The following is a 24,240-nucleotide window of genomic DNA, read 5'->3' as shown; positions in this document are numbered from 1 at the left end:
CTTCTTGTTTTTGTCTTGAGAGATGCTGCCGAGGGGTCGGGCATGTCACTTTTCAATTTCTTCTTCTTACATTTATGTTGGTTTTGGCTGCTTATTTGTCCCTTTTGTTCTTTTAAGCTCGTTTAGTCCTGTAATTTCAAAAAGAAGAAAGAAACACGCCTTTTCTAACATTAGTACTAAAAAAGTTTAGTTTTATGCCACATTTGATGTAATTTATATGTTGCATTTTGCACACATCAGTAAGTTAAATTGTTAGTATTTTTTATATTGAAGACGTTAATGTTTAATTAATATACCTTATTCGTCACACATTATTTATTTTTTAAAATATGTATACAAACTGTGTTTGATAAAATTTAAATATCCAAACCGTGAGTATTCACAGGTGATAAACTAGTTAACTTATATAAGTCGTAAGTTACAAATACTAACTTATCATTTTTAATTTCTAAACACACAAAAATAACTTAAATTACAGATGTTAATTTATCATTTTTAACTTCTCAAACATACAAATAAGCTAATCCGAACACTATAAAAACAAGTTATTAACTTCCAAAATAAGCTAACCCAAACACCCTCGATGAACCGAAATCTTGAAGGCATGCAAAACTCAGGAAACTTTCACAAGGGGCACTTCATTCGATCAGGGGCGGACCCAAGGCTTGATGTGGGTGGGCGGGCGCACCCCTTGAAAAAAAAATAATTAGTGTATTATACCCGTTAAAATCCAGATCGCCCCCCATGAAATTTTGTTGTCGCACCCCATAAATCCGGCAAACCACGGAGGAAGAAGACTGAAAAAGTATTCATAGAAATTTTATGGGTCTATGGGGAGAGTTGCAGGAGTAGAATAGAGGGTTATGTAAGGAAGATGAGGGTATTATAGGTAATCACTAAAAGGTTATGGGTATATTAGTAATTTTGCTTACATAATAAATGTGTAAACTAAAAGTCAATCTGACATAAAGGTTTTAGACTTGTCTTGTAACTTTATACTTTTATGTATTCTTATTAGTTTATTTCCTTTAATTAATTTAGAAAATAACTACATGTCAATTTTGTTTATTGTTTTCAGTATTACTTTTTTTTCTGTTTATGAGTAAAAACTATTATATACTATATAAATAGAGTTTCAGATTTTGCTATTAGGAAATAAGGACATGATAGAAAGCACTTACGAATAATGTCTATTCTAAAAAAATAACTGCAGCTTACTTATTTGACTATCTAATAGATTATTCAGATCATAAATAGTTAAATTATAACTTTGGTTTAAAAATTTGAGATTTAGTTGCTTATACCAGTTAAAAAATATCTAACTTTTTTTTTAATTTTATTTTGTTACGGTATGTTGTATTATGTATTGCTGATTAGAGATTTATTTTCTTAAGTTATTATATTGGTTTTGATATTTCTAAAAAAGTATTAACAATTATGCAATGTATTTTGGTTGGGGTCTTAATATTTGAATATTAAGGTAGAACCATGGATGTTATTTAAAATAAAATTACATTATGACTCAATTCCGATCGAGAAAACTAACTACATAGCGATAGATAAATAGCCCTAAAAAATTTCCGCACCCCATGAAAAAAAATTCTGGGTCCACCACTGCATTCGATTGTGAAATGAAGGCTGATAGTGTTTCTGTTTTGACTTCAGGATCATGGTTAATCTTCCCACATTGAATAATGGTTGAAATCTAAGAATACCTCAGGAGGTATTCTCACTCTCTTGTCGGTTGTTTGTTTTCGCACATATTCCGTTGGGTTCAAGGTTATCAGTGGAGGCTAAGAATCATTGGGTTTCTGCAAATGGGGATTTCACAATTGTTTGGGCATAAGTGAGCTCACAAGACGGAAATTGGTTATTTTCGACTCCACAAGGGGGTTTTTGTTTGGGCAAGAAAGACCACCAATTCATCTGTTGATTCGTGTGTAAGGGGAGGGTGTGGAAATGATGGGGTTAAGAAAGGGAAGGTGAAATAACCCTCATGCCCTTCTACCATTAACGGTAGAAAGAGACGTGTTAGTGAGCAGGGGTGGGGTGTTAAATTGACGCATAACTTAAGGTTGCAAAGTATCAGTTGATGTAAACCGCAAGGACGTAAACTGCTGAAGAAGGTATTTTGGTTCAGGCAGGCAGGGTGTACCACAAAATTAGTGGATTGTATTGTATCATCAAGTCAAGTGGTGTTTGTTTTGGTGGTCCGATGGATGATCCAGTAAACGCAGTGTTGTTCATGGGGATGTCACTGGTGTTGGGAGTGGCTTCCAGGCATTTACTTAGAGGAACCAGGGTCCCTTACACCGCCGCTCTCCTCGTTATTGGCATCGCCATGGGCTCATTAGGTTTACTCACTTCTTTCTTTCTTTATTATTCATTCAATTCAATATGGAAACAAAAACAACACCTAATGTCAGTTAAACAATCACACCTGCAGCAGAATACGGAACTGGCCACCGGTTAGGAAAAGTTGGTGATGGAATTCGGATCTGTAAGCTAATTTAATTAATTAAATTTTGTTAGTAATAATAATAATAATAATAATAATTCTGGCTGGCTGGCTGGCTGATGTGATGATGCAGGGGCAAATATTGATCCTGATCTTCTATTAGCTGTTTTTCTTCCTCCTCTTCTTTTTGAAAGTTCTTTTTCAATGGATGTGCATCACATCAAGGTTCATCCCTCTCTCTCTCTCTCTCTGTCTCTGCCTAATGTAAGAATTTTGACTTGATATAGACTAACTATATCTCTTTGCAGAAATGCATGGCACAAATGGTTCTTCTTGCTGGGCCCGGCGTTCTAATTTCCACTTTCTTTCTTGGCTCAGCTTTGAAGGTTTGCTTTTCTTCCTTAGGATATCATTTCCCGTTATTTAATTGCATCCCAAAAAAACGCAGCTTTTTTTTCCGTATAACTGGAGCTGGAAGACCTCATTGCTTCTTGGAGGACTTCTAGGCGCTACTGATCCTGTTGCAGTAATTGCTTTTCTAAAAGAGCTTGGTGCAAGCAAAAAACTAACTACTCTTATTGAAGGAGAATCATTAATGAATGACGGGTATCAAGTTTTTACTGCTCTTAATCATATCCATTACATGTATGTTCTTCGTCATTAAAGCCGCATTGTGCACATTCAGGGTGTCAATTGTCATCTATATGCTTTTCTTCCGGATGGTAACCGGTTCAAGCTTCAGCTGGGGGACAGTATTCAAGTTCTTAGCTACTACGTCTCTTGGAGCGTAAGTGTTTTACCTTCAATATGGAGATTGCTTAAAACTTTGATTAACTTGTTTCTTGGTCCAGTGTAGCATTGGGAATGGCATTTGGTCTGGGGTCTTACATGTGGCTTGGATTTATTTTGGATGATACAGTTATACAAATTACATTAACTCTTGCTGTGAGCTACCTTGCCTACTTTATGGTATGTAAACACACATAGGCTGGCTATTCATACACTGCATAATGTTACCGAGCTATATGGTATTGCCCATGTGATAGGCTCAAGAAGGTGCAGCAGATGTTTCAGGAGTCTTAACAGTAATGACGTTGGGAATGTAAGTTGAACTGTTTTAACATTTGGAAGCTGCTTTTTCAAAATGGAATTTGAACTTTATTTAACAGAATAGGAACTATGTTTCAACAGGTTTTATGCTTCAGTTGCTAGAACTGCTTTCAAAGGTGAAAGGCAACAGAACTTGCATCATTTCTGGTATTTTCGTACCTTTTTTTGTTTTTTTACGATACTGCTACATATGATATAGGTTCTCTTATGTATATTTGAAACTCTTAACGAGTTTGCCATAGGAAAGAATTCCAAAATCTTACATATTGATGGTGTAAAATAATCATTTTTTCTACTTTACTAATAGTAGGGGTGGTAGCATGCTTTATGTTTTAATTTAATTGGGTCTTCCTCATGCAGGGAAATGGTGGCGTATATTGCTAATACACTTATCTTCATCTTGAGGTGTGCCTGTAATATTTTAATCTACTTGCATGAGGAATCTCTTTAACATTTTTTCTTTGTAGCGGAGTAGTTATAGCTGAAGGTGTCCTTAGGAGTGACAACATCCTTACACACCAAGGTTTGTTCTCTTAGCTTATATTTGCATTTAGTTATGTTCTCCATTGACATGACGATGTGTTCAATTATCTGTCACAGAAAATGCTTGGGGGTACCTCATCCTCCTCTACTTTTTGGTACAGTTGTCACGGGTTGTAGTGGTTGGATCCTTGTATCCATTTCTGTGTTATTTTGGTTATGGATTAGATTGGAAAGAAGCTATTGTTCTTGTATGGTCTGGTTTACGAGGTGCTGTTGCATTATCTCTTTCTCTCTCAGTTAAGGCATGTTATCCTAGATGATTACAAGTTTTTTTTATTAATGTTTTCTAGTATGTTTTTCTCATTCCTAATGGCTACTTGTGAATGCCTTGTATCTTCTTTTTAGCAATCGAGTGACACCTCAGCATACATCAATCATGAAACAGGAATTTTGGTAATCTTTTCTACATTCCATGAATGATTTAAGTTCTTGTGGTTTTCTAATTGTCCCTCCATTCCTGCAGTTTGTGTTCTTCACAGGCGGGATCGTGTTTTTAACGCTTATTGTAAATGGATCAACTACTCAGTTTGTTTTGCAGATGCTAGAAATGGATAAGTTGTCAATAGCTAAGGTATACTTGTAATGGTAAAAGATCAAATAAAAATAAAATAAACGTACGAACTGTACGAATTGAAAGAAAAGTCAAAAAGTGGCGGTGGCAATATGGTAATTATCAGCAATTTCAATAGTACTGTACTGGGGAAAAGCAAAAAGCATCTGTAGGGTAATTTTGAGCATCAATAGGGTAATTTTGAGCATCTGTAGAGTAATTTTGAGAAATGTAGGGTAATTATCAAATTACTCTAGTAGAGTAATTTTGACTTCTGTAGGGTAATTTTGGGAAATGTCTTGTAGAGTAATTTTGTTAGCATTTAGTTATGGGGTTTAGCTTTATGGTTTAGTTTTTAGCTTTTAGTTTGGGTTGGGGGGGGGGGGGGGGGGGGGTTAGGTTTTTTTAGGTTTTTGGGGGTGGGGGGGGGGTTAGGTTTTTTTAGGTTTTTGGGGGTGGGGGGGGGGGGTTAGGTTTTTTAGGTTTTTGGGGGGTGGGGGGTTAGTGTAATTTTGATAATTACCCTACAAATTTTGATAATTACCCTACACGACCAAAATTACTCTACTTGAGCTTTTACAAAATTACCCTACAGAAGTTCAAAATTACTCTACTAGAGTAATTTTGAAGTTGCTGATAATTACCAAAATGCCACCGCCACTTTTTTGACTTTCTTTCACTTCGTACGTTTTGTACGATAATTTTATTTTCACAAGAACTTAACTCTACTTGTAATTATATGTGTCAGCCACTGATACATAAATTTGTTTTCTTGATGCAAGCTGCTTTTATCGTTTTTGTAGAGGCGCATACTACATTACACCAAGCGTCAAATGATGACAAAAGCACAAGAGGTATTTGGTGATGATGAGGAATTGGGAGCTGCTGCTGATTGGCCGACTATCAACAAATACTTTACATGCTTGAATAACACAGATGAAGAACATATTGTGGAGCAGATACATTTGTCTGATATGCGTATTCTGCTTTTAAACGGCAAGTAACTTTTTTTAACTTGAAAATATATTTTCTGCCTATTTGTTATCTTCCGATGCTTCTTTTCATAGATGTAGACTCAAGTCTACGGAATAGATTTATCCAAGCTTACTTTAAGTTTAGACTTTTAGGTAATCTGTTGTGGTTGTATATCATAACTCATATAAGACTGCTTGTATCAAGCTTCATGAAATGATTAGTTCTTTCTAATATAGGCTTGATGGGCTGCTTTGAGTGTTAATTTTTTTTTTTTAATTTTGAGAAACAAAAATTAAAATAAATAGATTAATGTAGATCCTTACTGGATCGGGTCGCCAAGTGATCGGATCATAATGGATTGGTTCATGATCCAATCTGCATCCATCCTTTGCGTGGCTTCGTACCATTATAGGATAGTTTTTTTTTTTTTTTCCTTTTGTAATTGTCATATTAAAATACAATATTGCAATATAGTTACTGGAACTTCACTATTATTAGTCTTAGTATTTTATATTTATAGAATTTGATGAGTCTTATATTATTGGTATTTTACCTAATGAAAGTAAACCGTTAGAGCGGATTTTCCTCTAGAAAGTCAATGAATTTATGTGTTTCATGTGTTAGGTGTGCAAGCTGCTTATCGGGGAATGCTTGTTGACGGAAGGATTAACGAATCTGCAGCGAACATTTTAATGCAATCTGTGGATGGAGCACTTGACTTTGGACCACTGAGTGATTGGAATGGGTTGAAAGCAAATCTTCATTTCCCTAATTATTATAAGTTTCTGCAAACAAGCTGGTTTCCCCAGAAACTTGTCACCTACTTTACAGTTAAAAGGTTGGAATTTGCATGCAACATATCTGCTGCCTTTCTCCGTGCCCATAGGATTGCACGTCAGCAACTGCATTCATTCATGGGTAACAGTCGTCTTGGAGGTTGAGTGTTAATAAATATCTTTTATTGTATCATAATTATACCTGCAACTCTCATCTTAGGTGACAATGAAATTGCTTTGGCAATCATTAATGAGAGCGTGAAAGAAGAAGAAGATGCCGAAAAATTCCTGGAAGATGCGCGTCTTACGTTTCCAGAGGTTACAGAATATTCATTTGCTAGTTGTTGTGAAGAACCTGTATTATTAGAAAAAGTAACGAGATGGTCTTTTAGGTTTTGCATGTTGTGAAAACAAGGCAAGTGGGGTGTTCGGTGCTTCATCGTCTGTTTGAATACGTTCAAGAACTCGAGACGGTTGGATTATTGGGGAAGACGGAACTCGTTCATCTTAACGATGCTGTCCAGGTATTACCGACAGTTTACTATCCGTATGTTTTAATAATCTGAATATACGGTTCTTCGACGCAGAATGACTTGAAGAATCTTTTGCGAAATCTTCCTTTGGTTAAAATCCCAAGAGCACATGATTTGATTAGTTCCAATCCTTTGTTGGGATCTCTTCCCTCAGCTGTGCGCAAACAAATTGTGGGCCATACCAAGGAGGCGATGAAACTACATGGCGTGCCACTTTATTTGGAGGGATCGAAACCAAATGGCATTTGGCTGATTTCTAAAGGTGTGGTCAAGGTAAGATTTGCTCTATATATTAAGGTTTTGTGAAGAAGCAGTTTCAACAAAATATTTATTCTTTCAACAGTGGAGGAATAGCAAGAGGAAGCTCTCTTTCAATCCAACATTTGCAAATGGAAGTACTTTGGGCTTGTATGAGGTGCTGATTGGAAAGCCTTACATATGTGACATTATTACTGATTCTGTTGTACATTGTTTCTTCATTGAAGCTGAAAAGATGCTGTCGGCGCTTGGAACCGATCATGCAGTTTTGTGGCAGGTAAGTTCAAAATGAGAATTTGAGTGTATGTTTTGTTCGGGTCGGTGTTGAAAGAATGTTTTCATCACAGGAAAGCTCAATCATACTCTCAAAACTTTTGATTCCTCAAATGTTTGAGAAAATGAGCATGCAAGAAGCAAGGACTTTTGTGGCAGAGAGTTCAACTATGAGCACATATATAGCAGGAGAAGCTTTTCAACTAACTGACAATTCAATTGGTTTATTATTAGACGGGTTCCTCAAAACCCTGGGCTCGTTAGAACCTATTACCGCACCGGCTGCATTATTACCTTCAAATGGTGACAGCAAAATCCCAAAAATCCATTATCCCTTGCATTTTACCTTTGAAACTCATCATATATTTCTTAGCTTCTGTTTCTTGTTTTTTATTAGGTAAGCAGTTGTCCTATTTGGTTGAGACAAGGGCAAGGGTGATGCTGTTCAATAGTTGATGGGAGGGCATGGTCATTGGTCTACCCTTACATCTTCATATTATGTTCCGCCTCTCGTATCACAATATGTCATTGTAGATATGCAGGTTGTGTTGTATTTTTATAATTATTATTCAGTCTACTTATAACTCCCACTTAATACGAATATGTATTTTGTAAATCTTTATTGACGATATGCTTGTGAGTATTGTTAAACAAGATAAGATTGGCGATGAGTATTGTTTCAAACGCAATGTACCATTTTGTAAAGAAATATGCCTTAACTTATACTAGTGATTGTATGGGGTTGGAAGTGTGAGTCACGGATTCTTGATGTTGATCACACTTTGCAAGACGCATCTATATTTAACCTGAATGAAAACTAGACGTAAAAACGTTGAACCATGTACTCTTATGCTGTGTTAACACGGAAAAATTAGACCGAAATGTAAAACATATAAACGAACTAAGTTGACATAGGACTCACGTGTCACGACGGGGCCATTAAACGAAAAAAATAATAGAAGTAAAAATGTTGAACTGTAAAACATAGAAACGAATAACTAAGACGCATAGGACCCGCGTTTAGGGTTTCTGAATTTTATCTTGTGGGCTAGTGATATGATCCATACCTTAGATAGCTTACAAGTCGAACTCTTTTGATATTTGCTTTTCTTCTCCAATTTCAACTTTATCTTCTTATTTCTCTCAAAACACTTCTTTTTAGGGTTTTGGCTACAAATCACAAAATAACAAACATTAACCAATTCTAACCAGATTCACATTCACATACAAAACAATACTAAACATGGGTCTTTTTATATTAGAAAAACATGGCTATCAGACACATCAATTTCCTCATTGCTCGACATACGGACCGTATGTCCACTAATATGACCATTTTCACTTGCTAAAAGGAGGTGGACCGGTGGTCAACCTCATATTAGAATCTCCGCCTCTGACATACAAGGCCATATTGGTGTGTCTTAGTAGGTATGGTGGTGATTAACTAAACTTTGTAATGTCATCAACATGGATTGTATCTCCTCATGCCGGTTTGTATGTTCTTCTACACTTGACTTCTACTCTTTTCTACATCTGAGCTTGGGATCACCGTTTATAAAATATATATTAATTTGTAATATATCAAATATCACCACACTTGAAGATTGCTTGCGCTCAAGCAAACTCCCAAACTACAGTCGGACGAACCCCCTGACAATGATATCATGATAAGCATTTCCTAGTAAATTAATTTTTCCATAGCCATAAACTATTCACTTGGAGTATATGTCTGTAAGATTATTTTTGTTCGTGAACTCACATTCCACTCAATATTCATCCCACACGGTTTGTTTTTGTATAATTAGTAAAAGATGTACTAGCATATCTATGATAGCTCACGCTCCTCATAATGTTCATTCCAGTCGGTTTGTTTACGCAAGACTAGTAAAAGATGAACTAGTAAATACCTGAAGAAACACCAAACTAATCTGGTGAGTAGCTTGTGGTTTGTGTCTCGTCTAAACAAGGTTAATCTTCCTTCGTTCTCGTCTAAACAGCGATGATGATCCTGCAAACAATCAACACACCGTAAGGAGGAGAACAGGGGAGTTCTCCTTGTAACCACCCTCTGGCGTGAGAATAAGTAATTGTTTCGAGGATAATAGTGTGTGTATTAAGTAAGAGAGCAAGAGAGCGATCCTTAAACCTGGATGTGAAGTTCCCTATTTATAGCCGATGTGGTTTGTGAAGGAGATGAGCTGATGGACCTTGGGCCTGAGGACGACAACAAGGAATATCCATTTTGCTCCCTTTGCCACGACCGTTAGTGATTCCAGGCGAGAGGGTGGGCCTGAGGACGACAACAAGGAATATCCATTTTGCTCCCTTTGCCACGACCGTTAGTGATTCCAGGCGAGAGGGTAGATGGTGCATGCTGAATGGATCCACGTGTCCTGACAATTGTCTTTGTTGTCTGGTCTATCATCAGCAGCTAAGTGGAGATCATGGAGCAGTGGTCGGCGCACATTGATTGGTGCCACGTACACGTCCTTGTGTACCTTTTGTCTCATGTACGATTGTCCATCGTGCAACATGATTGGATACAGTCTTCTGATGTGGTACGTCCTTGTTGGTTCCACCTTAGCGTCTCCTTGTACTTTTGGTCGGGCCTGTCGTTAACCATTTTTATAAGAATGTGGGGCAGCGTCTGGGGATCTGTGAGTGGTGACACGTGGTGTCCTTTTGTACAATCTGCCCCTTGTACCATTCCTCTATCATGGCGAGTGTCGTGACAGGCCTTGTCATGACCTGATTTTGGTCAAATGGACCTGGTTGTGGCCCTCCTGAGAGTTTCGTTTTATTGGTATAGACTCATGCGTGCACATACCAGCGTGTGTCGTTTGGGACCATACCCCTTCAACTTTGATTTTAAAAGTAGTATATTGTACTCTTATATGACTATTGTAGTATTGAAATGAGTTGATTAATGTTTTGGTCCTCGTGGTTTGTCAAAAATCACTATTTTAGTCCATTAGTTTAAAAATTGCGATTTTAGTCCCTGTGGTTTCACTTTCGTAACCATTTCAATCCCTGTACTTAACAGAATAATGGATTGAAATGGTTACGAAAGTGAAACCACAGGGACTGAAATGGTTACGAAAGTGAGACCACAGGGACTGAAATCGCAATTTTTAAACTAATGGACTGAAATAGTAATTTTTGACAAACCACAAGGACGAAAATAGTAACCAACTCTATTGAAATTTTTCTTGGAACCATGTTAAATGTTTATGATAGCTTTAATAAACTTAAGTATATTCACCGGTGATCACATTTAGTTTAACAAACAGCGAATTAAAAAAAGTAACCACTAAAGGATCAAAATCTACATGTAACTAGTTATATATACCTACGATCTTAAGCTACATCTGTATAGCTTCCTCCTCTTCCCCCCCCCCCCCCCCCACAACCCCCCCCCCCTCACTTTTTTTCTTTTTAGAGTAAATTGTCATTTTAGTCCTTAAGGTTTGACTTAAATTGCCACTTTAGTTCATTTTTTTTTTTGGCTATTTTAGTTCAAATAATTTTGTTTTCTGCCATTTTAGTCCCTAACTTTTGTCATTTTTTGTCTTTTTCATCAACCACCACCACCCACCCTATCACCACCTGCCTGTACCGTCACCTCCCACCCACCCCACCACCATCACCACCCACCATTTCCACCACCACCGGCCACTTTTCCGCCATCCACGTCATCAACCAACAACGCCGCCATCATCGTAAAACCAACAACCACCGCCATCATCTTCACTGTAAACCGTCACAACACCATTCTCATACCATCGCACCTGCAAAAAAAGAAAGAAAAATGTGGTTCGACCAAAATTCACCTAAGTTAACTAAATTTTTTGAATTGAGTTAGTGGGTTGGATGAAAATGACAAAAAATGACAAAAGTCAGGGACTAAAATGGCAGAAAACAAAACTATTTGAACTAAAATGGCAAGAAAAAAACTATTTGGACTAAAGTGCCAATTTTGGTCAACTCTCATGGACTAAAATAGCAATTTACTCGTCTGTTTATCTTTTTATGCTTTCTTTACCTTTAATTCGTAAGTTTGAGCATTAACACTTACAACCCTTCAACCTTTCAAACATTCTGTAATAGAGTTTACATGTTTATTTTTATGTACGTGTCGGTATAAATTTAAGTTGATTTATGTATCGGCGTACTTTTTGGAAAATGAGTTGGGTAAGATATACTACATTTTCATGCTTATTTATATGTACGTTTTCAGTTGGTCTACGTATAAAGTCTTTGACATAAATTTTGTCTGAAAGTTTGTCGTTTTGTGCCTTTTTTTACCTTTAGCCCTCAACTTTCAGCATTACCACTTACAACCCCTCAACTTTTTAAGTCTTTGTAATCGAATTTTACGTGCTTACTTTTTATGTACGTGTCGGTATAAATTTAAGTTGCTTTACGTTTCGAAGCATTTTTTTCAAAATGAATTAGGTAAAATATAATACATTTTCGTGCTTATTTTCTATATACGTTTTATTAAGTTGGTCACATTTTGACATAAATTTTGTTAGAAAAGAGTCGGGTAAAATATAATATGATTCTATTAGACGTTATAAATTTGAGTTACTTTATGTTTCGACGCCGCCACAACCCGCCCCGTACCATTCTTTAGCTTAAAAACATTATTTTCTTATGTGCTTACTTTTTATATACGTGCCGGTATAAATTCAAGTTGGTATACGTTTCGACAAACATTTCTTTCCAAATAAGTTGGGTCAAATATAATACGTTTTCGTGCTTATTTTTACGTGCGTTTTCAGTTAACCTTCGATTTGACATAAATTTTGTTTGAAAACGAGTTAAATCAAATATAATATGTTACTATATAAATTAGAGTTACTTTATGTTTTAACACCGCAACAACGCGCATGAAAATTTGCTAGTAAATACTAAATAGTAAAGTACCATCAACATAAACAAGCAATGTACTCATCAGAAAATACACGTATGCTTAAAATCAACAAATAACGTGCTTATTCCACAACTAGTGTATTTACATTCGAGTACATTAAACTTTGATAAATACCCACTAGTAGTATATTCATCAACAAATACCCATAAATACATACCTATGAGTCGTGTCACTGTATTCACCAACGAATACACTAAAACTTCATAGATACCCATAAGTTGTGTATTCATCAATGAATAAAAGAGAGTTAGACGAATCTCCACCGGTAATGTATTCACAATATACTAAAGGAACATCACAAATATGGTATACACCACCATACACAATAAATTATTACCACAGTCCTAATTACAAAACAGTCCTAATAACTTATATCAAGTAATCGTATACGATGTGTTTTGTTTAACTCAGCAGATCGATATAAGCTTGTTTCCATAAAAAAAAAAAAAAAGTAACGAGTAATGATACAGAAACAACACTGTTGTGATAAAAGGGTGAAGAATAAAAGCTAAGAAGGTGCTTTTGACTTGTATAACTTAGCACAGAATATGTAGATCACCATATTCAAGAAACTAAGCCCAGCCAAAAGCCAGAAAAAGCGATCGAGGTGGCCCTCATTCAAGTTATCAGGTATCCACCCAGGCTGCCCACCACTAGTTGTGATAGATGTCACCACCGTCAATATAAACGAACTCAAGTAATTCCCTAACGAATTCGTTAGTAAAGAAAGTGCGCTACATAAGCTACGCATAGCATCGGGGGACTGATCATAGAAGAATTCAAGCTGCCCAACAAAGGTAAACACTTCAGCAGCACCCAGCAAAAAGTACTGTGGTATCTGCCAAAAGATACTCAGTGGAACGGGGGTATTATCATAACCCAGCGATGCTGCGATATCAAGACGTTTTATTTCCACCAAAGCTGCAGCCGACATGCAAAGAATGGATAGAAAGAGGCCGATGCCCATTCGTTGAAGTTCGGTGAAGCCTCTTCCTTGATTTGTGAATTTTCTTGCGATGGGAACAAGGATGCGGTCATAAACAGGTACCCAAAAGATGACACTGATGACATCAAAAGATGACAGAGAAGCAGCGGGAATGGTGAACGACCCGATTGTTGTGTCCATCATCATCCCTTGTTCTACAAACATGGTTGACATTTGGGCATAAACGGCTGAAAAAACAATCCCTGTTGCCCAGATTGGAAACATTCGGATCAAGATCTTGAGTTCTTCTACTTGTGTCACCGTGCATAGCCTCCAACGGTCCCCGCTGCTGTTTTCAGTAGGTGAGGGCACAGCAGCCTTATCCAGGAACCTGCAACACACAATCCACAATATTAATTTTTGTTCTATTTATAATAAACTGATTGCTGCTCAAGTTGGAAAACGAATTAATTACTTGAGTTCATCAGTATGAAGGAGTTTGCGGCTTCCCTTGATCGCAGAGAGTTTGTCAGGAGTTTCGTATAGAAGGGAGGCATCGATGGGAAGTGGCAGATTCCACTTACGGAATGATGCAACCAAAACCTGACACATTCGGGTAATAGGGCTCCCACCTGGTTTCTGAAACCTATAAAGAGGAGTTCCAAGAAAGAAGCTAATAATAGCGACACCCATGAATAAGGCAGGGATTCCAAACCCGAGGCCCCACCCCTTATTGTCTTGAATCCAAACTATTAAGGAGCTTGAAATCAATGCACCGATATTGATGGAGAAATAAAACCAATTGAAGAAGGATCCCTTTGAAACCCTCTCCTTGGGATCCGTGTCATCAAATTGATCAGCCCCAAAAGAGGAAACACACGGTTTGATCCCCCCAGTTCCAAGTGCAATAAGATATAGCCCCGTGAAGAAAAATGACTCATCAGGCTTCAAAGACGGAAGAGATGCAGATAGAGTCAATGTGCACATTCCCTTTGAAAACGCAAGCAGCAGCAGCAGAGGAGTTAGAAATCAAAGGAATGATGATGATTAATTAATTTAATTAATTATTAATAATTAATAATAGGAATAGGAATAGGAAAGTGGTTACAATGAAGTATATAATGGAGAAGACAGCAATGGTCCAATATCTTCCAAAGTAGGCATCTGCCAAAACAGCACCGATAAGGGGAGTGAGGTAGCAAGTGCCCTGCCATGTGGTTACATTTCTGGCAGCCGTAGCGTTTCCTTGATGCAACTTTTTGGTCAGGTAACTGACAAGGTTAGTGGATATTCCATAATAAGCAAGTCTCTCACAACACTCGTTCCCTGTCGTCTCAACTCAAACAAAGAAAGTTAATAATGCAGCATCCATCAAATGATGAATGAATGAATTAATGAACGAAAAATAGGCTCACCAAGGATAAAGGGGCATGCTCTCCAGTTTCCAGTATTGCTTTTTAAAACACGCCTTCCCTTAACATCCACCGAACCATCTCCGGTGTACAGGCTGTCCTCAGTCTACACACACAAATCATGTTTTTGCTTCATCACTTCTTGAAACATCAGTGGGTTCATACTTGTATACTTGATAATAATTACTACAACTGGCGCACAAAGCATTTATTTTCCCAAAAAAAAAAAAAAGGATCATCGATGTAAATATGAAACCACTGCCCTGCCTGCCTGCGCGCTACGAAGAAGATTAAAACGCTTCCACGGTTCCTCTCCACGTTTTATGTGTTATAATCCATCCACCCATATCCTACCTACTACTACTACTAATCATAAAGAAAACTGTTGTTTATTTAAAAAAAAAAAGCCTCTTTCTGTCTGATTCAATTCACGAACACAGTGGAAATAACAACAAAACCATTCAGCAACATTCAAATGGAAAGAGTAAACAATTCATCATTTAATCGATTCATTTTCCTGATCCAATTGAGTTAAATCGTTCAAACCCTAATTGAAATTGATATTACCTGTACAAGTTTACCTTCTAAAAGCAATCTTTCCTCATCATGGCGACCCATCAAGCAACAACTCCAATCAATCACCTGCTCTTCCTTTTCCCAAATTCTTCTATTGGTTTAAATAATGGGAGACCCCGCCTTGGTTTTCGCACCAAACGGATATGATAAGATCAACCGTTTTAAAAAAAACAAAATATTGCTTTAGAGCATTCACATCCAATCCATCAAATTATACATACATTCCACTAAAAAACAACTTCTATATCAATATATTTCCACTAAAAACAAATACTTTTTCTCTCTCCTTTCAATTAAATAATATTATCATTACATTTTTCTCTAACTTTCACTCACAACCACTTTTAAAATATATTAAAAAATTATAACAGGTGAACAGTGTCCCCCCAAATATACAGATGAACAGTAACATTTTCTCTCTCCTCTACTCACAACCACTTTTTATACCCTTTATAATATAAAAACCCCTCCTCACATAATTTGATGGTTAGGATGTGAATGCTCTTAGGCTTCAAAAAGAGTAGTAGTATATTAGGGCTAAAGATCACAAAATAATAACCGGAGTGAATTGCAAGTATAAAACCAAATTTTTTTCATTAAAATTGAAAAGTTTCATACTTAATTTTTAAAAATCTTAATTTTTAACCCTACCTTCGTTAATTTTAACTCTTAAATGAAGAACAAACTAGTCTTTTTACATATTTATTTTGATAACCATTATAATATTATAATAACTAAAACAAAAATGAACTATACATGTAGACACTCTCTAAAACACACACACACACACACACACTCTCTCTCTCTCTACTCTCTCTAGCACCACCTCCCACCACCTGCCAAGACTCCACCCTCACACCAACACCAACACCACCATAATCGCACCACCCCTGCACCACCTCCACAGCACCACCCCACACCACCACAAAAAAACACAAAAGACAGAACCCCCCACCACCTGCCAAGACTCCACCCTCACACCAACACCAACACCACCATCATCGCACCACCCCTGCACCACCTCCACAGCACCACCGCACCACCCCACACCACCACAAAAAAACGCAAAAAACAGACCTTCTGATTAATTAAATCAACAAAGAGTGCAACATCAGATAGCTGAATTGTGCCGTTACTAAATTGAACATCAAGATTGATATCGCCAATACAAAGTTGCCCTAATTTTCTTCAATAAGAACTTGAAAATCTTTCTAACGACCAATTGGAGAAGATGGCCTATGTCGATTCAGCAAAGTTCCAGGTGAACATGATTTATGAAGATTGGGAATGTAAGATTTGTGTGAGGGAATTAGGGTTAGGGTTTTGGAAATTGGGGATTTTGAGAAAGAGGAATGTTTTTGCCTCCATCCAACCAGGAAGATAGAGAAAGATGAATAATAATGGGGTTTGACCACTGTCAGATCTGACAGGGTCCGCCGTAGATGACCGTCGAAACGACTCTTTCTTGCCGAACCTTAAACAAACCCTACTCGTCGCCGGCTTCAAGGAATCCGACCACAACTCCTCTTGGATTGACAGTTGTGGTGTGTGTAACGCCCAGCGTTTTCATACTTTCTATATTTTGAAACCCTTTCTTGAAATTCTATCTTTGGAAATTTTTGTGTTCTTGTAATCATCATTTCGATGTAATCTTTGTAGAATCTGAGACTTAAAACACAACGAAATTCTCGTTTGAACGAAATATTTTTCAACGATTCTTGATTCTTTATTTATCAACACTTGATACTCGTTAAACCAGTTAAAACTTTTAAAATAATGAGATTCGGAAGCTTCGTGAAATAAATAATCTTTTAAAGATTATTTTAATCTAATTTAAATTCGTACATAAATATGGTTATTTATCCATCCTATTGTATTTAATCAATTAAATTAATTAATTCTACAATCTATTTTCACTCAACTCATATACACGTGATTCTTAATCATGTCTTAAAACGTTTTATTACCCAAATTTCAAAACTTTACGAGATGCTACCTATCAATTTAATCGGTCCAATGAATCTCTTGCCCATGAACTTCATATTCGACTTACTCACTCAAACACACCCTCACGTTATATCACCACACTAAAGACTTTCATTCCCAATCGGAATCCAAACCAACTTTCTCATATACTTATAAGGTCTTATAGATATTATACGATCATTTTACCAAGGACGCTTTTCAACATCAACAAATCATATGTTTAAATTAAAAAAAATATATATCACTAAGTCCTTTTGCTAAAATTCTTTTCTAAGGATCGACGTTTTCACAAGAATCTTCAAAATTCAAAATTTCTTGTTTTGATGCAAACGGAACAACCCGTTATTTTCGAAAACCTTTTTTTCTACACCGCTTAATTCATCATTCAAATTTCAAAACACGTGGGTTAGAAGACTTCATGGGGACCGACAATCTTCAACATACGTAAACTCTTTTTAAAACAAAAGTAGCATTTCATTCGTTACAAAATACGTTATGCATAACCAATGAGTACTTTATGTTCGTTTACATTTACAAACTATATTCTACCTTCCCAATCCAACTCAATCTATTTTTGATTCGATAAACTCAACGTTTCGCTTAAACAACTATACATGCATATCATCGTACATGTTTTAGTCGATATCTCGCGATAATTTCATTTATATTGTTCGTATTTAATCGCTCAACCTTTTGAACGCTTTTATACGCTTAAATCCGTTATGTTCCAGCACATACTATATATGTAATCCTTATTAATCGTACCTACACTCATACTCATAACGATACATTTTATGTCTATACCTATACTAATACTACTCATACGTTCTATGCTTATACTCATACTTACGTGTATATTCATACTTAAACTTATATTTATGCTCATACTTTCCTTCATACTCATGATTCATACATTCGTACCCGTACGCAAGTGGAATCCGAGTGATTCACTTGCGTGGGTCCCATACATACTTAAGCATGGACTTGCTTATATACATTCTTATACGTACTCATTCATATTTTCAAATACCTTAATTCATATACGACTAGTACAAGCTATGCAGATCATGCGACAATCGGTATAATCGCGGGTGCACACGGGATTATAGTGATAAGCGCATGAGAACCATAGAGTGTGCTGTTGTATATGGTAGGACACGGAACGTAACGTGACACCGGATACGAAACAGACATAATATGGTCAAAACATGGTGGATACGCCGGTGGTACTTCCTATATATAAGTGTTTTCACCATGTTACCGAACTTCCGTAGAACATGCCATGAGAAATTCAGTGTTTTGCAGACCCTTGGACCTAATACAAACTTTAGACAACTCACAAACGCATTATATCCGATTATCCACGACGATACTTCATTCTTAACATGCTACTTTCATATATCCAATACTTATGCCATTCTTATACTTGCATTCTTCAAGAGTCAGTCGTTCACTTCTATACTCATATTATTCTCCATTATCCTTTTCGTTATTACGAACCCCGTTCCCAATCAAGCCTGTTTAAACTTTTGAATCCTAACTTACCTCCTTGCCTTTAAAACTATCCTTCTATTCTTTATTCTTGTGCAAACGTAACTTGTATACCGTTGACACTTTATTTAATATACCAACCTTCTCGTTCCTCTCAATAAACAATTTTTACAAATGTATGATTTTATGCTATCCTTAAAACTCTCTATGCAAACTACCTCACTTTGTCTATTACAAACCGTTTTATAAAGACCTCCTGCGTAAATATGATACACTTACAAAACAACTCCAAATTTAGTTATTTAAAATCGTTTTACCTATACACGTTCACTCATGCTTATGCCTCAAAACCATTTTAGCCAAACAAATTCTTTTACAAAACCTATTTTGCTGTTCTCCAAAATCTCACACTTTTCAAACATTTCAAAACTTCCAAGTCTCAATTTTCACCTTTTACCAAAAACGCTTTCAAGTCTTCCTTTTGAATAAATTTCGGGACTAAATTTCCTAAAGGATGGGAGACTGTAACGCCCAGCGTTTTCATACTTTCTATATTTGGAAACCCTTGCTTGAAATTCTATGTTTGGAAATTTTTGTGTTCTTGTAATCATCGTTTCGATGTAATCTTTGTAGAATCCGAGACTTAAAACACAACGAAATTCTCGTTTGAACGAAATATTTTTCAACAATTCTTGATTCTTTATTTATCGACACTTGATACTCATTAAACCAGTTAAAACTTTTAAAATAATGAGATTCGGAAGCTTCGTGAAATAAATAATCTTTTAAAGATTATTTTAATCTAATTTAAATTCGTACATAAATATGATTATTTATCCATCCTATTGTATTTAATTAATTAAATTAATTAATTTTACTATTTAAAAAGTTTAATTTTTATAATATCAAGTTAGTCTCGTTAGATATTAAAGTTAGTAAACTAACCTAGTTAGTTTGTTTTATAAAGTTAGTTCTTTATCTTAAAAACTATATAACTTAGTTTTTTTTTTTTTTTTTTTTTTGTAGGTAAAGGGTTACCCCGGTGAATTTTATATCATCAACCAAATAAAACAAGTGAGAAATAAAAAACATTCCTCAGTTCTCCAATATGACATGCCATATCAGAGTGGGCAAGAAAAAAGCATACACGAAAAACAAACAAAACTAGGAACAAAAACTAGTTGTGCAAAACTAAAACAATCAGACTCCTAGCCACAATCGTCATCAGCAACCATCAATCCACGTGGTAACCTCCATTCTTGTAATATCGCTCCAATCTGACTCGTGTTTTTGAACTTTAGTGTGTGAAGTTTCAACCGCACCGTAGTCAAGATCAACTCCACCAGCTTCTCCGGCTCCCTTTTCTTGTTCGAAAACAGTCTTTGGTTTCTTTCTTGCCAAACAAAATAAGCCACTGCTCCAATGACCAGTTTGGAAATGACATGTTGTGCGTTTTTTGATTCAGCTATTTCTACCAAGTAATCAAAAATCTCGGCCCACTTCTCTTGTATATTATTTATACCAGCTTTACCTTTTATTCCATTCCACACCTTTGTAGCACACCGACATTCAAAGAATAGGTGTTCGTGAGAGTCCGGCCCCGAGCTACACAAAGAGCAACATAGCAATTGAAAGTTTGTGTTACCCGACGACTGCCACAAGCTCATGACGTCCTGCGTTTTCAACTTTTTATTCACCAGTAACCACATAAGAAAAGTGTGACGCGGGATGGCTTGAGAGAACCACACCATATTCGTCTAAGAAACCTTGGGTTGAGTATACCGAATATCCTCCCAAACAGTAGACGTGCTATATTCCGCTTCGTTCCCCTCCTTTGATCGCCAAAATAGTTTGTCTTCCATTTGATCCGTTAAAACCATCGGCCGTAAATTTAAAAGCGTTGGACATCTATCAACCCAATCACTCGGCCAGCTCTAAATCCCATGACTATTAACCTCATCTACTGTCGTACTCAGGTTGTATCCCGCATTTGCTATCATTCTTGGGGTGATGAACAAGTTAAGAGGACAAATATCATCCCACTTATCGAACCATGCCAATGTTTTCGTGCCGTCTCCTAACTTAGTCCATATATGTTTTTGAATTACATGTCAAAGTGTAAGCAATTTTCTCCAATTCCACGTGATATTATTCTTCATAGGAACCTCCCAAAAATTTCTGTCCTGAAGACGGTATGAATGTATCCATTTAACCCATAGCGATTCTCTATGAGCGAGGATACTCCAAACGTGAGCCGACATAAGAGCATTATTCATATCCATAAGTCTTCGAATGCCCAAACCCCCTTCCCACATCGATAAACAAAGCTTTTTCCAACTCACTTTTGCTTTACCTTTGATGTTATTTCCCTGAGACCAAAGAAAGTTCCTCATTTTTTGTTCCAGCTCATTTATAATCCTTTTTGGAATGATAAAAACTGAAGCCCAAAAAATATGCATAGAGGATAGAACCGATCGGATCAACTGAAGACGACCAGCAAATGATAAGTACTTTGTTTTCCAATCATTTATTCGGGCTTCCATATTTTCTACTAGCACCCGACAATCATTATATTTCAATATAGACGATATAAGAGGAACGCCAAGATATCTAACTGGCAAAACTCCTTCTCCAAACGACATAGTACTAAGAATACGCTCTTTCACGCCTGGGAAACATTCCCAAAAAAGATTGTACTTTTACTCATACTAGGCACAAGCCCCGACATGTTCTTGAAAATATTAATCGCCTCCCATATTACTTTAGCTGAATTATGATATCCTCGGGCAAACAAAAAAGATCATCCGCAAAACATATGTTTACAATTTTCTGTCTTTCACACTTATTATGAAATCGGAATTCGAATGACAGCGAAACTTGTTTTTGGAGGATCAACGTGAGAATTTCCATCACCAAAGTGAATAAGTAGGGAGACATAGGATCTCCTTGCCGAAGCCCGCGTTTAGCTGGAAAAAACCCATACAGATTACCATTAATAGCCAGAGAGAAAGATGTCGTGGTAATGCATGCCATAATCCATTTCACCATCTTTGCATGGAAACCGAAACCAACCAGAATTTTCTCTAAAAAACTCCACTCAACCGTATCATACGCCTTCTGAATATCAACTTTGAAAGCACATTTAGGCGGGCCACTATTACGATGATATGCGTGCATCAGCTCTTGGGTAAGTAAGATGTTATCCGAAATCTTTCTACCCGAAACAAACGCCGACTGGTTAATGTTCACAATATCGCCTAGACCTTCTTTTATACGATTGGTAATAATCTTGCTAATACACTTATAAAGCGCATTACAGCAAGATATAGGTCTATAATCTGTTATGGACGATGGAGTACTCACCTTCGGGATAAGAGATAATATCGTATGATTAATCTGTTGGAGGAGCTTCCCATTTTCAAAGAAATCTTTAACCGCACCACACACGTCGCTACCTACTACATCCCATGCTCTTTTAAAAAACACCGATGTATACCCATCTGGGCCCGGGGCTTTGTTTCCAGCTATAGAGAACATCGCCAATCTAATCTCCTCATCTGTGACAATTCGAATCATAGCATTTGCCTTTTCACTTGTAAGGGTACTTCGAAACAAATCAGGAGTAGGGTTGGTATGAGCATTCCCACCATTACCAAAGAAACAACTGAAGTGCTTCACCATAGCTTGTGGAACCCGACCACCATCATGCATCGTTCCATCCGCATCTCTCACTGAGAAAATTCGACTTCGGTGATTCTTTGCTTTTACGACGTTATGGAAGTATTTGGAGTTCGAGTCTCCTAAATCAAGCCAGTCAACCTTTGATTTTTGTTTCAAGAAGAGGCATTCATCACGGACCGCTTCCTTATAAGCTTGAAGGAACTTGTTATGCTGAAGACTTAAATCGCTGTTCAAAGGGTCACCATCAATCGCTAGCTGGCAACTATCAAGGGAATTTCTAGCAGCTTTTACCTTCTCGTGAAGATTGCCCTGTTTGTAAAAAAGCTTCCGCATCGGAGTTTTTAGCATCTTTAGTTTTTTGACAACCTGAAACATACGAAACCCAATCACATCTTTGGCCCAAACTTCTTTAACATCATCAAGAAAACCATCTTTTTCAGCGATCAGATTAACAAACTTGAAAGGCTTTGGTTTGTCTCTTGTAACATTCGGCAACGTTAAAATACAAGGAGTATGATCCGAGATCCTATACGAGTGGAAATAGGCAGCCGTGGCTGGAAACATATCTATCAAGTGAATATTTCCTAGGATACGATCTATTTTCTTGTAAACTGCATTCCTACTCTCACGTTTATTCGTCCACATAAAATGTAATCCCGTTTGATTCACATCAAAGACTTCAATGTTATCAATGCATTCCTTAAACTCCCTTGTACTAATATTTATGGTGGATGCTCCTGACAATGTATCATCCAGAAATAGGGAAGCATTAAAGTCCGCCATAATTACCCATGGTTTATCCCGTATGAACGAGTGGTGAGCACATAGATTTTGCCACAAAGTCCTTCTCATCTTATAGTTATTATCCGCTTATACGAATGAACAAAATAAAGATTTTTGATCCAACCTAAAAACAATTTGAGTGTGGATAACCTGATCCGTTTGGTGCAGAATCATAACATCTACCAAATTGACATCCCATCTTACCATTATACGCGTACCTTTGGAATAACAATTCGCGTTTGTTGCCCAACACCAAGAGCTACAAACTTTCTTGCACACATTAGAGATATTAGAGGAATCCACATGCGTTTCCATAATAGCACAAACTTGCAAGTGATTGTCCATTACCATCTATCGAACCTCCTTTTGTTTCAGAGGGCGGTTCAACCCCCTAATATTCCACGAAGCGATGCTACCCATGGACACCCGTTTGAACGAGTGTGCTTGCACCCTCAGAACCCATATCATCAGTTTTTTTATCCAAGAACTTTGGTATATCAGCTAGTAGAACATCCACTTCAACATCATCCACATAGACCTCTTCCCTATTATCGTTGCTTCTAGTAGCATTAGGTTTGCTCGTTTTCTTCTCATTTATACCTTTTGCGTCATCCCGAGTTGGTTCACTTTCATTCTGCAAAACACTAAACGGATTCGAGTCCAAATTTTGATTATTCCCTGCATTGTTACCTCCTGTTTTACTTTTTGGATTGATAACCGGCCGGTAAATTAAATTAGGCTTCTGTTTTTTAATCTGAATACCCGGCTGGTTACCTTTCTTCCTTGTTACCTCCTTGTATCCATCCATCGACTGGGCATCCTTCTTCTTAATCGAGTCGTTATTAACAGCTATATTAGGATTTTTTGGACAATTCAAGTCTCGTGTCCAAACACACAACATGTTGAGCATCGAGCTGGTTCCCATTCATGTTCGAGTTTGATGTCCACCTTAGTGAAACCATTACCATTTAACC

The 24,240-nt window shown here is 36.9% G+C and overlaps 2 protein-coding genes and 1 long non-coding RNA gene across 6 annotated transcripts; 1 reads left to right on the top strand and 2 right to left on the bottom strand.

The window, feature by feature from the left end:
- The first annotated feature begins 1,574 nt into the window (after positions 1-1,574).
- Positions 1,575-8,160, top strand: LOC110895876 (sodium/hydrogen exchanger 7). Of its 4 annotated transcripts, none has more exons than XM_022143255.2 (22): positions 1,575-2,354; positions 2,450-2,500; positions 2,592-2,683; positions 2,767-2,844; positions 2,907-3,064; positions 3,144-3,245; positions 3,310-3,427; positions 3,505-3,560; positions 3,650-3,715; positions 3,929-3,973; positions 4,036-4,091; positions 4,169-4,353; positions 4,457-4,504; positions 4,575-4,682; positions 5,465-5,657; positions 6,261-6,554; positions 6,633-6,730; positions 6,805-6,936; positions 7,000-7,218; positions 7,289-7,480; positions 7,551-7,779; positions 7,874-8,160. In XM_022143255.2, exons 1-22 carry the CDS (start codon positions 2,216-2,218, stop codon positions 7,930-7,932), a joined length of 2,718 nt encoding a protein of 905 aa, XP_021998947.1. In that variant the 5' UTR covers positions 1,575-2,215; the 3' UTR covers positions 7,933-8,160. The 4 variants fall into 4 exon arrangements, with proteins under 4 accessions (XP_021998947.1, XP_021998946.1, XP_035836865.1 ...); XM_022143254.2 differs by having other exon boundaries at positions 2,447-2,500; XM_035980972.1 differs by having other exon boundaries at positions 1,578-2,354; positions 2,447-2,500; positions 2,767-3,064.
- Positions 8,161-8,711: 551 nt separating this feature from the next.
- On the bottom strand, positions 8,712-9,598 carry LOC110897101. The gene is made up of 2 exons (XR_002568443.1): positions 9,384-9,598; positions 8,712-9,126 (listed from the first exon to the last, which is right to left on the bottom strand). It is a non-coding gene; the product is annotated as an uncharacterized LOC110897101 (long non-coding RNA).
- A 3,072-nt stretch (positions 9,599-12,670) lies between these two features.
- LOC110895875 (protein NRT1/ PTR FAMILY 8.3) lies at positions 12,671-15,495 on the bottom strand. Its single transcript, XM_022143253.2, has 5 exons — positions 15,317-15,495; positions 14,753-14,855; positions 14,446-14,663; positions 13,813-14,327; positions 12,671-13,728 (listed from the first exon to the last, which is right to left on the bottom strand). The coding sequence occupies exons 1-5, from the start codon at positions 15,365-15,367 to the stop codon at positions 12,921-12,923; spliced, it is 1,695 nt and encodes a 564-aa protein (XP_021998945.1). The 5' UTR covers positions 15,368-15,495; the 3' UTR covers positions 12,671-12,920.
- Between the last annotated feature and the right edge of the window lie 8,745 nt (positions 15,496-24,240).

This window comes from Helianthus annuus, chromosome 12 (genome assembly GCF_002127325.2).
Source record: "Helianthus annuus cultivar XRQ/B chromosome 12, HanXRQr2.0-SUNRISE, whole genome shotgun sequence".
Lineage (NCBI taxonomy): Eukaryota > Viridiplantae > Streptophyta > Magnoliopsida > Asterales > Asteraceae > Helianthus > Helianthus annuus.
This window is presented reverse-complemented; position numbering and strand designations above follow the sequence as displayed.

What these genes read in the sequence shown, in the direction of transcription:
- LOC110895876 (XM_022143254.2), top strand. Translation starts at nt 2,216, where the DNA reads ATGGATGATCCAGTAAACGCAGTGTTGTTCATGGGGATGTCACTGGTG. An exon ending in TTTCTAAAGGTGTGGTCAAG is followed by an intron (nt 7,219 to 7,288) that starts GTAAGATTTGCT and finishes TTCTTTCAACAG; the next exon opens with TGGAGGAATAGCAAGAGGAA. An exon ending in ATCATGCAGTTTTGTGGCAG is followed by an intron (nt 7,481 to 7,550) that starts GTAAGTTCAAAA and finishes TTTTCATCACAG; the next exon opens with GAAAGCTCAATCATACTCTC.
- LOC110895875 (XM_022143253.2), bottom strand. Translation starts at nt 15,367, where the DNA reads ATGGGTCGCCATGATGAGGAAAGATTGCTTTTAGAAGGTAAACTTGTA. An exon ending in TAGAAGGTAAACTTGTACAG is followed by an intron (nt 14,856 to 15,316) that starts GTAATATCAATT and finishes TTGTGTGTGTAG; the next exon opens with ACTGAGGACAGCCTGTACAC. An exon ending in CTTCATACTGATGAACTCAA is followed by an intron (nt 13,729 to 13,812) that starts GTAATTAATTCG and finishes TGTGTGTTGCAG; the next exon opens with GTTCCTGGATAAGGCTGCTG.